This window comes from Conger conger, chromosome 8 (assembly GCF_963514075.1).
Source record: "Conger conger chromosome 8, fConCon1.1, whole genome shotgun sequence".
In the NCBI taxonomy this organism is placed as follows: domain Eukaryota; kingdom Metazoa; phylum Chordata; class Actinopteri; order Anguilliformes; family Congridae; genus Conger; species Conger conger.
This window is the reverse complement of record NC_083767.1, coordinates 36,828,269-36,843,267: the sequence shown is the minus strand read 5'-3', so window position 1 is coordinate 36,843,267 and position 14,999 is coordinate 36,828,269. Positions and strand designations below refer to the sequence as shown.

The window sequence follows — 14,999 nt, the reverse complement described above, 5'->3', positions numbered from 1 at the left end:
TGTTACATCGAAAGTATCAGAGGGGAGCGGGCGGCCTGACATGCGAGGTTGCATAAAATGAGCTGTGCGCCATCCCTCTTCTGATATTAATTAAAATCGCTGCTAATTAAAACCTGAGAGTGGATGCGCTCGATCGTGACGAAGGATCATTAGGAGCGCCTCTGCTGGGGCAGCGTGGGAAGGGGGGCGGGGGGTGGGGGGGGTGCTGGACGAGGCGCATAGATTGACAGTTGATTGGTGTGACAGTTGAAAGGTTAAACGTTGGCGTGTCACATGACCTCCACACTCATGCTGAAACTGAAAGCAGGGTAAACTGCCCAGGCAGGCGTTAGGCAATGCAGAACAAATAGAACAATTGCAATGTTGTTGGTATATTGTTGTTGATGTTGTTGTTCATGTCCTTGACTCGATATGAACTTGGTGTGGACTGTGTTATAGATGTAATTTGTATTGTGACCATGGGAATTTTTTTTATTTTTTATGTGAAACTTTTAGCTTTTGTATCTCAGTGGGACCTTCCTGGCTGAATAAAGGATTAATAAATGATCTTTCAATAAACCAGTCAAAGAATAAAGAGGTTATAAGAAAAAACAATGTAGCATTGTGATGTAGCATTTTTTATTCTTTTTCATTTTATTTTTAGAATGTTTTACGCAAGAACCATGTCTCAGACCAGCATGTTGTTCAATTATAATTGGTTTTATATGTTTGTATGAATGGAGGTGTGACTGCCCAGCAATAGCAATAATTTCCATGTAAAACTGTCCCATTAATAGCTTCCTGCTGAGAAAGGTTGCCCCACCCTGTCTTTGGCAATAAGGTCGCCATGGTGATGAGGTGGCGGATTGGCCTATGCACTCATGTGGGTGCCAGTATATGCTTCTGCCAATCAGACGTCTTTCTACCAGGCCATTGTGAAATTTGAGCATGACTAAACATGTACTGCTACACCTATAATCTTACTTATACACACACACACACACGTGTAAGCATTAACCCCCCACCACACACACACACACACACACACACACCATACCTCCATGTCCTGTCATAGTGCAAGGTTTAATATGACTCACAGCTACAATAAAAAGATGGTTGTGAAACACCCTGCAGAAAAAAACTGCTCAAGCTAGGTTGCACGCTTAACCAGTCCGACCAGCTCCATACTCAACGTGGTTTGACCAACTCAAGCTATGTTTTGAAACCGCAGCTAGCTGGTCATTTCAAGCTGGTCATCGCTGGATTTTCCCCAGTGTCATACTGCACATACAACACACACAAAGACATAAGCCTCACACACAAAGTGTGAATGTTAAATTGTAATGTGTATCTTGAATTGAAAGTTTCCTCACAGGTAAAGGCCATGCCTTCAGTGTTCCCTAGCCACAGGTGATCAGTCTGCGGTGTTGACCTAAAGGAAACCTCCTGAAGCTCAATCAGTAGCGCTATAACCCTTGCCCTATCCGTGCTTTTCCTGCCTATGCAAACAGCCAGTAGCCTTCAGAAGCCAAGCAGTTGTCCTGCTGGAGGAATTCAGAGATCAACACAGAGGTGACCGGTTGGGCTGCATTTACTGACAGATTACAGGAAGGCCACCTGAAGATTCACACACAAATACGGCCATATCCAAGTGCAGTCATTTGTACAGCAGGAGTTTTTATTTATTTACAAAATTCAAATGAGCAATAAACAGTAAAATGATTTCCGCATGTGAAATGATAATGATGAATCACATTTGTATTGTATTTTCATACATACTGTGAGTGGGTGAACCCTGGTCCGCCACAGATGGTGGCTGCTGCCATTTTGCATCGACATACTCACCTCACCAGAAGACATAAAACAAACACAAACAAAGCAACACAAACACTTCCTACTTCCATGAAGTGCCTTCTGATAAATAGACATCATAAATGGAAAAAAGGCTAATGTAGAAGAATGTAATTTGTCATAAAAGCAGCTTGAAAAGAATTCTATAAAAAGAATCAACCACAGCTTCTTTGTTAGCTAGTCTCTTAGCCTGTTCTCTTTAGAAACAAGCACCCTCAACAAGCGTCACAAACGTAACTAACGGACTCATAAAAAGCCAACGTGTCTCTCGCCGGGACGTCACCGAACGGGCCTTTTCAGTCAGAACCACATCCGTCTTCCTTTCAGTCTCCCCCTCGGCGAAAGGGCTTTTGTCTCGGGCCACACCCACCTGTCTCCGTAGTAACATTTTATAACAAGATGGAGGTAAATACAGGCTGGCATTGAGAAGCCGGCGTTAAAGAGCCTCTTGGCTACGGCAGTCAGTGTTTTCTCAGTAAAGCGACGGGGAGAAACCGTGTAAAATGTCTTCGGCCGCTTGGCTTTAGAGGTTTGGATTAGTGTCCTTTCTGTCTCTGTTTGTTTTTTTGCAGTCATTTACTTTATTTCAGTTAAACTCTGTGTTAATAAAATGACAATGGAGGAGGACCCACACCAGCCGGTGCCAGACAGACTGGAATTGATTGTGGAGAAGAAGCAGCAGCTTAAAAGTCTCCTCGGCGGGGAGACAAAATATGGGGAGCAACACCTCATACAGCAGATGATTGGCATCTCCAGAGACCTGAGCACATTCCACCTGGAAGAAGTCGCAATTTGGGGGGAGACCCTACAGGCTTTCTTAGAAACATTGTCATCAGGAACTTCTCAGGAACACCAAACAGGTGGGTTAGCCTAGCCCAGCGAAATTAAATTAAAGCCAGTCACAATGTGGCACTGACATTTGTCCTTTGAATTGCCAGTAGGAGTATAATTTTTGTACTTCAATGCGTCTCTATTGAGAATTTGTGATTCCAAGTACAAAACGGTGTGCACTCAAACTGAACTTAGCGCCTTCGTGAGAATTTTAGGCTGACAAATTACTCTTCCCCTCTAGGGAAAGATGGACCCTTTTACATTCTAATTAGATTTGTGTCTAAATTAATTTACTGCAAATTGAGGATCACTTAAAGGTGAGAGGCTTTTCTTTTTTTAACTTTCTCATTTCAGACAAAGCCCCAACCACCTGGAAGGCCTTCAGCATTGCGGATGCCGTGCGCAGCTTGTTGGAGGATCTGAGAAGCATTGAGAGTTACTTACAGAGCATGCAAAATAAGTTAGACACTGCAGTTTACCAGGCCTCAGATCGTGATGGAGATAACCAGGTCTCATGTGGCATGGAGCTTAAGCGGTCCTCACACTCTGAAGGACCGGAGCCCGCGTCCCCACAAAATGAGCAGGGGAATACAGCGGGCCCCCACAATGTTGACAGTGACTCCAACTCCCATAACACACCAGACCCCCCTGCTGTCAATTCTGATGTTGATGATGCCGAGCAGATGCTTGTGAAGGTGGAGATATCAGCCCAGCCCTCTGAAGCGGGTAATGGAGGTGTTGTGGATGGAGGTGATGTGGTTGTGGCTGATGCCCGCAGCAGGGAGGAGGGAATCCCAGGTGGTGGAGCAGTGGATCAAGGGATGGAGGAGGGGGATGGGGGAGGTGCCGGAGGAGAAGAACAACAGGAGAGGAGGGAAGACTGGGTAACATGCGCGTGAGTACTACAGTGCTGGAGTGTGTGTGTGTGCATGTTGGTGTGTTTGTGTGTGGGTGCCTGTGCATGTGTGTGGGTGTATCTGTGTATGTGTGTTTGTGTGTGTGTACGTATGTGTGTGTGTGTGTGCATCTACTGTATTTGCTGGTTTTCATTTCAGTGAAGACCATAATTAATTCCTTTGTGGTAGATAAGGGTAGATGCGGTAAGTGAAGTGATAGATAAGGTTAGTCTAAAATATGTTGGAAGAACAACTTCATCAGTTCTAACATACTCTGTTGAGAGTACTGCGGGAATTGGAATCGCTGTATAAGGTGTGCCCCAGGATCGGGGCCAGAGAAACGTGGTCATATACATATGCCATTAATATTTTATCTCCCGCTAGGATGGTAGAGCAGAGGATCAAGGGGGCAGATGGAGGGTATGACTCTGGAAGAATGAATTATACATTTCTCCAAAATCTCAGTGGGAATAGTTATACTGCCCTCCACACCGGCCGCAGTTTGTATTACGGTCCGCGGGCTGACTGGTCCGGTTTGACTCAAAGGACACATTCATGCGTACCATCGAAGGCCCTAATCAATCTCTGGGGCTTCTTGGAAGGGAAGTTACAGCTGCTTGGTGAGATTGGTTACCAATAAAAAAAACCTGCGGCCTACTTTGATGAAGTTCAATCCAGTGTTGCGCTGTTGGAGTTGGCTTTAATCGCGGCCTCAAGTTTGAACCACACCCACACAACATCAAACTTTTTGGGAAGAATCTAAGGAATACTGGCGCATTAGCAAAGCGTGTACTAACAGGTTGGGCAGACTTATCTCACTTCAGGGCGTGCAGCTAGTTTGGCTCATAGGAACAAATGCTTGGTCATTACCTTGGAGGAAAAGCGCCAGGTGTGATTTGTACATTTGATTGATTTGTGTACATAAAGTCAAAGCCTGGGTTCAATTGGATAGCCACCAGCAGCTTGGGGGTGGGGCATATCTTTCTCATACATGGTTGCATGTAGTGTAGAGACCGTGGCTTTTGCATAGAGAAAATGTGATGGCTTTGTTCATAATGTTGATGAACTCCATGGTTAAACCATATTTGGTTGTTTATGACAAGCTATGCTAAAGTTAAGCTTTGTGCTTTGTTGCAGCTGGATATGCCAAAATTAGCCACACACCAGCTGGCAACCCTCTTACCCAAGTCAAAGAACTTCCTTTTGTATAGTCTGTCCAAAAGCACAAAATACTTAGAACATGGTGACTATGGAAGTGTGGGAGGGCAGAGTTGATTGCTAAGATTCATGATCCTCTACATAGAGCAAATTGAATATTTTTGCAACGTTTGTCGGAAAGTGATTCATCATGCAACCCAATATGAGGCCTCTCAGACATTATTTTGCAATGAAATGATATTGGGAAAAAATGATAATTTTCTGTTCTCATGAAAGCTGGCAAAAACAGAGAAGTTTTGGCTCAATTTAACACCTGAACACAGACTCAGATGTCTTTAGGTGGACTATTAATAAGAAAGGTGTGATTGTGAGAATCATTGTTATTAAAGGTGTTGTTTATATCACCACCACCTGCTTAGCAGATTAGTATAGGTTTGTAATTTCCGTTTTTTATCTTTACTAAAGCAGATTCAACCTTGTGATTCGCAATGAGTGGCTGTCCCAGTAACCCACTTCCCTAAAGAAAAAATAAATAAAACTAAATGTAATTATAAAATATCATATATAAAACTGTGCTTGTGTCTATAGTTTCAAAGATATGATGTCTTAAAATTATCCAGGCATTGCATCCTGAAATATGTTAAATATATTGATGAATTCTAATCTTGGTGATCTGGAGAGATGTATGGTTCACCAAGTGCAACAGGTCTGTCCGTGGCTTATGGCCAAATCCTATCTAGCGTGCTTATCTGCACTGTTTCTCGGACTGTTTCAGAGACAGTGTGCTGGCTGATATCACACTCAGTCAGTGTCAGATAGCATCCGTTTCCTCTGTGTCTACAGACCCTCTGCTGAGGTCACTTCCTGTCTAACATCCTGACTTTCTCCTCCTGTTTAAGATTCACAGTTATGTCGTGGCATTAACAGATAAGCCCTTGCTGCCTATCAACCAGGGCTCCCCTGAAGAACTACTCGCAAAACTCTGTGTACTGGGTGCCTTTTTGATTGGTAAACCCCGAAACCCCCCCCCCCCCAATTTCTAAAACAGCATGAGGATTATGGATCCTTCTTAATGACAAGCTGAAATGGAACGTGAAGGGCGGGGAATCAAATTGACTGACGTCACATGAGGAGGGGGCCGCCGAATGAGGAGGGGCGGCGCTGTGTGAAAAGCATATTGATTGGAGGGGAACGGAAAATTTACAGACATTTGCTCAACATACACGCCCACTGGTACACGACAATGTAAAAACAAATTTTCATCAAGTGGATGGAAAAAAATGCCGGCACGAAAATACGCAAGTATCACTAACTAACACTAACACTAACTAACTGTACACAAAAAAAACGTAAGACGTGTTCATATAATCACTGTACGAAGAACTGACTAAATTGCCGAAAAAGTTCATTGGATGTCAGCGCGTCTTTAACCTGTTCTCGTTCAGCCTGCCAGGACTGTCAGCGGACGGGGAGGGTGAAATCCCAAACTCTTGCTACGTGGCAGCCCCAGGGGCCATGGCCCGGGTCATGACCTGCGAGGTGGCCGACTCCGCCAGCTCCCGCGTGGTGTCTGGGGCCGAGGAGCTGGTCAGCAGCGTGCTCGCCATTCGGACCCCAGACCCGGTGAGGACTCCCTGCCCCGTGTCCGTCGCCATCCCCTTCACCAGCCGGCACAGGGGGAGCTACCGAGACATCGTCGTGAAGGTCATCGACGGGGAGGGACAGACCTGCTACATCAGCCCCGTCTCTACGGAGGGCGTGTATGGAGGAAAGAGGGTTTGTACCGGCAAAGGGGAAAAAAGCGTTTCTGAAGAAAATGTATACATTCAATGGTGGAGTATAAGTAGCAGGTACACCCACAGCCACACTATACTGCATCATAACATAATGTCAAATTAATAATTTTATTCAGGGATGTATATTGAAAGCTGATCTGTCTTGGGATTTCATTTGAACCAATCATTAGTTTGGTGCAATATTTTATTTATTTATTTATTTGTTTGTTTATGTATTTATTTATTTTAAAAAGAGAGAGGACAGTTCACTCTCCTTTCATATGTTTTGTTCTTTTGGTGTCTTTCCCCAGGCAGCCATTTTGTACTTGCCGCAAACTGTTAGCCTGTGTTACTGAACATACGTTTGAATGTGTTGGTGCGAAGCTGGTGAGATTTATATTTCCTATTCTGGGCTGTTGCAGGGCTCTTTTGCAGAAGTTAAAGTCTACAAGCTGGGTCTGTTTGCAGTAGTGTCATGCTTACGGAGAGAAAGCTTCACCGTCCCCAGAAAAGGACTCTCTCTGAAGCTTAGCATGGATTCAAGGATTTGCTTTGATTACTTACCAGGGACATTCTCTGCCCCAGTAATTGTGCAAGCCATGGTATGATTCTGCAGTGTTTCATAAAAAAGACATGAAGTAACACATTCCCTGCTGTCACCGAGGAAGTCAATAAAAATGTGTTCTTCTTTTTGCAGTTGAGGGGTATTTTTCCCTCCATTATTTTTCTTTCAAAATTAAGCGTTCAAACTTGCTAATTTCTATAATAAAATGATGATGATGATGATGATGATGATGACTATTATTATGATTATTATTATTATTTGTGATAGATCCAGCCAGTGGACACCTCCTTCCTCTCGATGCTGAAATGGAGGAGTGATGTATACCAGGGGGTACTGTCTACGAGTACGCTGGTGTACCTGACTCACCCCTCCACCGTACACTTTCGCAGACCCCTTACCCTCACCCTGCCCTGCCCCCCAAACCCTGACCGCAAGAAGGCAGGGGAGGAGCCCGACCACAATCGGCCAACTACCGCCATCATGGCGGCCAGGCCCGCCCTTCGTGTGAGGTAATCAATAGAGGACTCACCACACTAAAGTCAGGCATGCCACAGCATGAGGTAATCAATATGGGGACTCGCCACGTTTATGCCAGGCCTGCCACCATATGAGGTAATCAATAGGGGACTCACCACACAAAAGCCAGGCCTGCCAATGTGTGAGGTAATCAATAGGGGACTTAGCACGCTAAAGCTAGGCCTGCCACTGCGTGAGGTCATAAATAGGGGACTTACCACACTAAAGCTAGACCTGCCACCGCGTGAGGTAATCAATAGGGGACTCGCCATGCTAATGCCAGCCTTACCACAGTGTGAGGTCATCAATAGGGGACTCAACACACTACAGCCAGACCCATCCACCATATGAGGCAATCAAAAGGGGACTGAACCTGTTAAAGCAGGTTCCAAAGAATGTCGGATTTTGGGTCAGCTCCAATACATGAAAAATGCATCTTCCTTTTATCCACTCCTCCACCCATACTTCCATATAGGAGAAGGAGATGAGTGGAGGAAAGGAGGATACAATTTTTTTGCATTGGCCTGAAGAAGATGCTGTGGTGCCACAGTGCTTAAAGCATTGGAGTTTGGTTTGGTACTGCCAGATCTGAGTGTGGTCGGCACATGAGGGAGCAGCCAAAAAAATTAGGCCACCACACCAATTAGGCCACCACAAAGCTGCCGGGGGGCCGGGTTGTCGTGGTGTTTCCTCTGGAGTATATGGGAATGAGATAATAAACACAATACAATACCATACAATTGGCCACCAAATTGGGAGAAAAATGGGGAAAAAACATAAAAAGTAAACAAAAACAAAAAAAAACTGAAGCTAACACTTTTACTGAGCCGTGAGTCATTTTTACTAAATCCAGATCCATGGAAACCAAAGAAAAGTTCAAGAGAAACAACAAATAAAAACCATTTACTAGAAAGGAAGCAAGGACATACCCAGAGAAGAAACATTGTGGTATGAGCTAAATAAATGAATCTCATTCAATATAGCCCATAATATATCTTAGTCTTCAGTGTACGTTTCTGAGTCAGATTTTGTTGTTTGAAATGTTGAAATAATAGCTTGTTCCGGGTATTTCTTATCATTCAGGGCTAGCAGTGCTGCAGTAAAGAGCTCCAGAGAGACAAGGAATGAGCAGCTGGCTTTGCTGGGGTATAAGGAGGAGCAATGGATGGTCTTGGAGGACATTACAGTCCGGAACATGCAGAATGGACTTGTGTCCTTCGAACTGACAGAGAACATCCAGAGGTATGTGAATGCAATACACACAACAAAAATCATTCAGCAAAAGTTTTTTATTTATCTGCATGAATGTTCCATAGAGTAGCTCTATAATAATAATAATAATAATAAGAAGAAGAAGAAGAAGAAGAAGAAGAAGAAGAAGAAGAAGAATTAGAACTAGAGTGCATCCGGACAATAATCTACCTGAACATGATAAAGATGTGCAGTGTGTCCTCCCTCTATAGCAGCAGTCTCCAACCCCAGTCCTGGAGAGCTACTGGTTCTGCTGGTTTTTGTTTTCACCTTAAAACCAGCACCATGTTGAGACCTGGGTAACAAGGTGAGGTGAATTAACTGTGTCAATTGCTCTAGTTGAGTTCAGAGTAACAACAAAAACCAGCAGATCCTGTAGCTCTCCGGGACCAGGGTTGGAGACCACTGTTCTATCGAGAGCTACTGTACAGGCAGAGAAGTTGGCAAGGACTCCGTAACATCTTTTTTCTCTAATTTTGGTTCCCTATCAATATAAATCCACATGTGACACATGTGGGCTCCTTCTTTTATTTGTTCATATCCTTCCCATCTACCCCCACCCCACGCCTTAGATATCCAGCGATAACCTCAGAGCAGCCCCAGGGGCTGTGAATCTGATGGCTCTCTTATCTATTCCAGGTTACTCGTTCTGCGTCTGGCTTCCTCCGTGAGACCTGTGCATTTGGTCTCTCTGGTGGAGGAGGTGGAGGCCTTGGTCCACAGCTCCCGGGTCACAATCGTGCTGTACCATCGGACAGACCAACCCCAGAGCGTAGTGGTAGCCCTGGTGACCAGTAAGGATCTGAGCTGGGAACTGGCCAAGCTTCGCAAGGAGGGGTACTGCGGACCCCCGGACCCCTCGGGCGATATCGCCATGCGAGAGGGCGAACAGCTCCTGCTGTCCTTCAGGGGAAACATCACAACCTCAGGTATGTTTATGCACCTCACTGTGGGCCCTAAAGCACATCACAGTTCCTATAGGGTTCCGATATAGGGTGGCCTGTAGCGTAGTGGTCAAGGTGCATGACTGGGGCCTGCAAGGTCGGTGGTTCGATACCCGCTGTAGCCACAATAAGATCCACACAGCTGTTGGGCCCTTAACCCTTTTACATTATTGGCATTTTGGCAGACGCTCTTATCCAGAGCGACGTACAGTTGACTAAACAGGAGACAATCTTCCCCTGGAGCAATGCAGGGTTAAGGGCCTTGCTCAAGGGCCCAATGGCTGTGCGGATCTTATTGTGGCTACACCGGGATTAGAACCACCGGCCTTGTGTGTCCCAGTCATTTTACCTTAACCACTACGCTACAGGCCGCCCCTAATTGCTCCAGGGGAGGATTGTCTCCTGCTTAGTCTAATCAACTGTACGTCGCTCTGGATAAGAGCGTCTGCCAAATGCCATTAATGTAATGTAAATGTAATGTATAGACTACTCAACTACAGGTCCTGGGGGCTGCAGCGTCTGCAGGTACTGTATTTGCTCCAGCCATGTACTACACCACCTGATTTTACTTATGACCTTATTTCCTAAAACAAGAAGGTACAATAATTGATGAAATCTGATAGAGTAGTGCATGGTTGGAGCAAATACAGTACCTGCAGACACTGTGGCCCCCTGGACCGGGAGTTGAGTTGCATAGCCCGGCACTGGATCTTATTCAGGAAGGGTCACATGTCACCTATTTATACGGACTGAAAACCGTCATTAGTTATTTTGTTGAATCGGGTAGTATATTAGTGCTGAGCCAAACCAAAAACTCATAAACAAAAAAAGATTTGACACCCCTGCTTTATAGGAGCCAGATGGTCAGCTCCTGTGTTCCTTCCATCCTGGGCAGACCTATCTAAATCTGCAGGAGTTTCTTCTTGGCATCAGGGGTGTGCAGTGCTATATTATTGTCTGTGAATATTAATGAAAAAGGTGTTCCCAAGGGCAGAAATCTCATGCTCCGTTATTTTCTTTGATTTCCACTTCTGGAATATTCATTGGATGTGTGTAATTGGAATGATTCAGCTTCAAGGTTAGGAAGACAGAATTCTGCTGAAGAACCTGTTGAGCAAATAGGCTTTCCCATAAAGGATCAGCAACACATTGTCATTGAGAGCTGATAACTGCTGGTTTTCCAACATCCCTTTACCTGGGGGTCAGGTGTGAAGATGCCTCAGTAGCACTAATTACCAGGAAGAAAAGAAAACCATGGCTGCTTTCAAAATCATATACTTATCATACAACTCATACTAGGTTTAAATGAAAATCAAGCTGAAATGTAGTATGAGTTGTATGCTAGTATGCGATTTCGCAGCCCAGGTCTGGATTTGGATTTGAGGGTCAGCGTTGATTATCTCTACTCCAGGACTTGCTGTATTACAGGAATGTTGTCACAGCATTACGGTTGCTTGACAACACTCAAAAAAACCTCACTTACTTTGCATATAATTTTGGATTTTGGGTGATTCAGGATTTTTACTTTTCCAAGAGCAGATTGACCTGACATTTTGCTGGATAATCAACTTCATACTTGACTTCCCTAAATTGCATTATAATGAAATTATGATGAAAAAATATGTTAGAGGTAAAAACATCCTATTTACAGTTTTTCGTTCATTTGATTTTTAAAAAATACTTTTTCCGAAGGTTGAGGCTAAACTGCTATTTACATTTCATACATTTCATACAACGCACTGTATATTGTATGGAGCCATGCAAATTACGCATAATGATTTATCCCTAAACAGGAGTCCTACCCGGTTTCCAAGCTAGGGTACTACACTATTGTCTGTGATGATAATTGTTATAATAATTTATGTATGATTCATATGTACGATTGATATGTCCTTGCAGGGACCAGCAGTGGGTCGGTGACTGAGACAATCACGTTCCACAACCAGCGAAAGAACCGCTTGTTCTTGCACCTAACCGAAATAGACGAGTTTGGGAATTACAGTTCCCCTCACTATAAAGGGACCGCCATCTTTCACAGAGTCACCAAGGATCAACTGACCCCAGCTGGAGACACTCCCATCACTTCCCCAGATGGCTCACCCCAAAACCCTGTCTGCAAACTCTCTTTAACATTGCCAAAGGTACAGCACTGACATACGACCAATAAGCCAGTCAGAACACACGCCAGTACACTCCCTGACCGAGCGCAGTTCAGTCTGGAGGTGTTGAAATGACGTAACATGGGAGGCAAGCAGACACAATCTGACAGTCAGACAATGGACACCAATGTATCAACAATCTTATGATAATAATAATAATAATAAATAAATAAAATAATGAATTAAAAAAATAAATAATAATAATAATAATAATGATAACAGTGTTACAAAGTGCTTCACAAAAAACAGTGTTACAAAGGGCTTTACGAAAGAACATCATACAATCTGAAAACAGAGCAGACATCAAACATAATAGTAAAAGTTAAATGCCAAGTTGACAAAAATCATTTAAAAAGTGATTTAAAAGGTGGCACTGCATTTGTCAGTCTAATGTCTTCTGGTAGGCCATTTGAAAGGGGCCTTCATCTCCATCCAACAACAGGTGAAGATATCAATGAACATAAGTAATTAAGCATTGTGTCTACATGTCACTCATGTACAGCCTGCAGGTGTAGGAATGAACATTACATGATCACGTAAGTGTTTAGCTGAGCATTAAAAACATGTCCAAAATCAACATAAAGTATTTTCACATTGTCAAACATTTTAAAAAGTCGAAATACAATGCCCCATACCCAAACACAGGACAGAGCATTCCCGTGTTAAAATAATACAGAATTCATTTGATGTTCAATTGCTGTATCCCAAAGGAGACTTTGTATTTATTCATGCGCCGCCTACAGTACTTGTGGTCCTCACAGAATTAATTTTGAACGCGTTTATCGTGTGGCTCTCACCGCTCTTACAGGATGTTAAACGCATGTGGCTAACTGAAGAACACACAAGTGGCTCTTCAGATAATTTCACTCGTGAAAATATTTTTAGTTGTGAGCTGACGTGAAACAACAGGCCTTAATGAAGGCTGCCATGCAATAAAAATATGCCTTTCTGTCTCTAGTTACATTTTGTAATAAACATTGCCATATCTGGTCCATTACATTACATTACTGTAGCATAAGCCCCCATGTTTACTCCACTTTGCTAGAGTTTAGCCAATGCTCTTATCTGCCGTGGCTAACAATGCAAACACAAGTGCTGTAATAAGGGATCAAAGTGCAGGGGAGTACAGTATGATCCCAAGAGATAATATCATTTTTATGTGTTTGTTTGTAGAAAGTGAGAACCATCAGTCGCCCAGTGAGTGCCAAAGTGATGTCATCTGAACAGTCAGGTAGGCACACAAGTGCACATGCACAGACACACACACTCACAAAAACACACGCATGCGTGCGCAAACCAGACGTTGGTCAAATGCATAATTATTTTGTATTGGAATACTTTTCTATGTGTTAAATGAGCTTGTCTGGTATTGGCATTGGAACCTATGAAATACTCTCAAAAAGTGCAAACATCTATACCTGTACACCAGCTTGTTAATACACATATTTATTCAGCCAATCATGTGGCACTCCTGGGATTTTCACTCCCAACAGTCTCTAGAGCTTGCACAGTGTGAAACACAAAAAACATCCAGTGAGCAGCTGTTCTGCAGGCAGAAATGTGTTGTTAATGAGAGAAGAAGGGCCAAACTGGTCAAAGCTGACAGGAAGGTGACAGTAATGCAATTAACCACACATTACAACAGTGAATGCAGAAGAGCATCTCTGAACACACAACGCTTCAAGCCTCTAAGCAGGTAGGCTACAGCAGCACAAGACCAATCTAATAAATACCTACTAAAGTGCTCAGTCAGTGAAGGTGACCCAGGTCGAGCACACAAACACACATAAACATACACACACGCACACACAATCACAGAAGACAATGGTGCATGTGTGAGTCACATCCTGTACATAGTACATCATTTGTCTTGTAACTTCACAAAGTCATAAGTAATACGTTTAATTTTACACTACAGCATATCATTATTCACTCTGACCTCTCAGAGGGGTCGTTTGTAATGAGCACCCCCCCTCCCCTTCTCCCCAGCTCCCCCGCTCCTCCCTCCAGACGCCCTCTCGGACGAGCTGCTCCGCTGGCTGTCGGAGGAGCTGACGGAGGAAGACGCCGCCCTGCTGGTGATACGCCTGCGTGTGCGGCGGAGCTCCATCCAGCTGGCCAAGCTGAAGGTGCCCGACCGCCTGGCCCAGCAGGTCTTCCACCTGCTGGCCGTGTGGAGGAGGAGCCTGCCCACCTCCGCCGACAAGAGCGGCCTGCTCTCCCGCTACCTGCGTAAGAGCGGCCGGCCGGACCTGGCCAAGGAGCTGCTGGGACAGTGCGCCAGCCCCGTGAATGGCTGAGCGGTCAGTCAATCAAACAAACACTCAATCAAACAATCAAACAAGCAGTCAGTCAGTCAGTCAAACAAACAAGCAAACAAACAATCAGTCAGTCAGTCAAACAAACAAACAAACAAACAAACAAACAATCAGTCAGTCAGTCAGTCATATTGAATGTATAACAGCGCTAGTAACACGTTACTGAATATTGATATGACCATGGTACAATAATGTACAACAGCCAAATAGCAAATCTACAAACACTATAGAAACAGTTTTGTGCATATTGTCCGTTATTGTACCATTTTCATTTGGATATTCAGTAACTGCTCCTAGCTTCATTATAAATTCAATAAATCAGTCAGTCAATTAATCAATTAATCAAATACTCAATCAATCAGTCAAACAATCTGTCAGGCTATCACGCAATCAATATCATATTTTTATATAGTGCCATTTTCAAACTGGCTGTCATATAGTGGACATATTCCAGATGGAATAAAGCAAAATATGAAGAATGAACAAGTGAACAAGTTGCAATACCCAGTCTATACACAAGATGGAAGCATAATACAAGGCAATATTTCTCACAAGCCGAAGCCCACTGGAACACTCGTATTTTCTCTGCGCTCAGTTGTGTTGGTTTCACTGGTGTGTCATTGCTGTGTAAAGCGTGTTGTGTTTGTGGTTTGTTGTTGTTTTTACTTCATGAAAATTAAGCTTATGGGTGGATGTTGATATAGATATATAGACAGACAGACAGACAGATAGATAGATAGATAGATAGATAGATAG

General features: G+C 43.8%; 1 protein-coding gene across 1 annotated transcript; it reads left to right on the top strand.

Annotated features, from left to right (window-relative positions):
- The first annotated feature begins 2,446 nt into the window (after positions 1–2,446).
- dthd1 (death domain containing 1) lies at positions 2,447–14,225 on the top strand. Its single transcript, XM_061250651.1, has 10 exons — positions 2,447–2,690; positions 3,016–3,556; positions 6,161–6,491; positions 6,913–7,092; positions 7,323–7,564; positions 8,661–8,813; positions 9,462–9,751; positions 11,666–11,907; positions 13,099–13,156; positions 13,915–14,225. Exons 1-10 carry the CDS (start codon positions 2,447–2,449, stop codon positions 14,223–14,225), a joined length of 2,592 nt encoding a protein of 863 aa, XP_061106635.1.
- Positions 14,226–14,999: the final 774 nt, after the last annotated feature.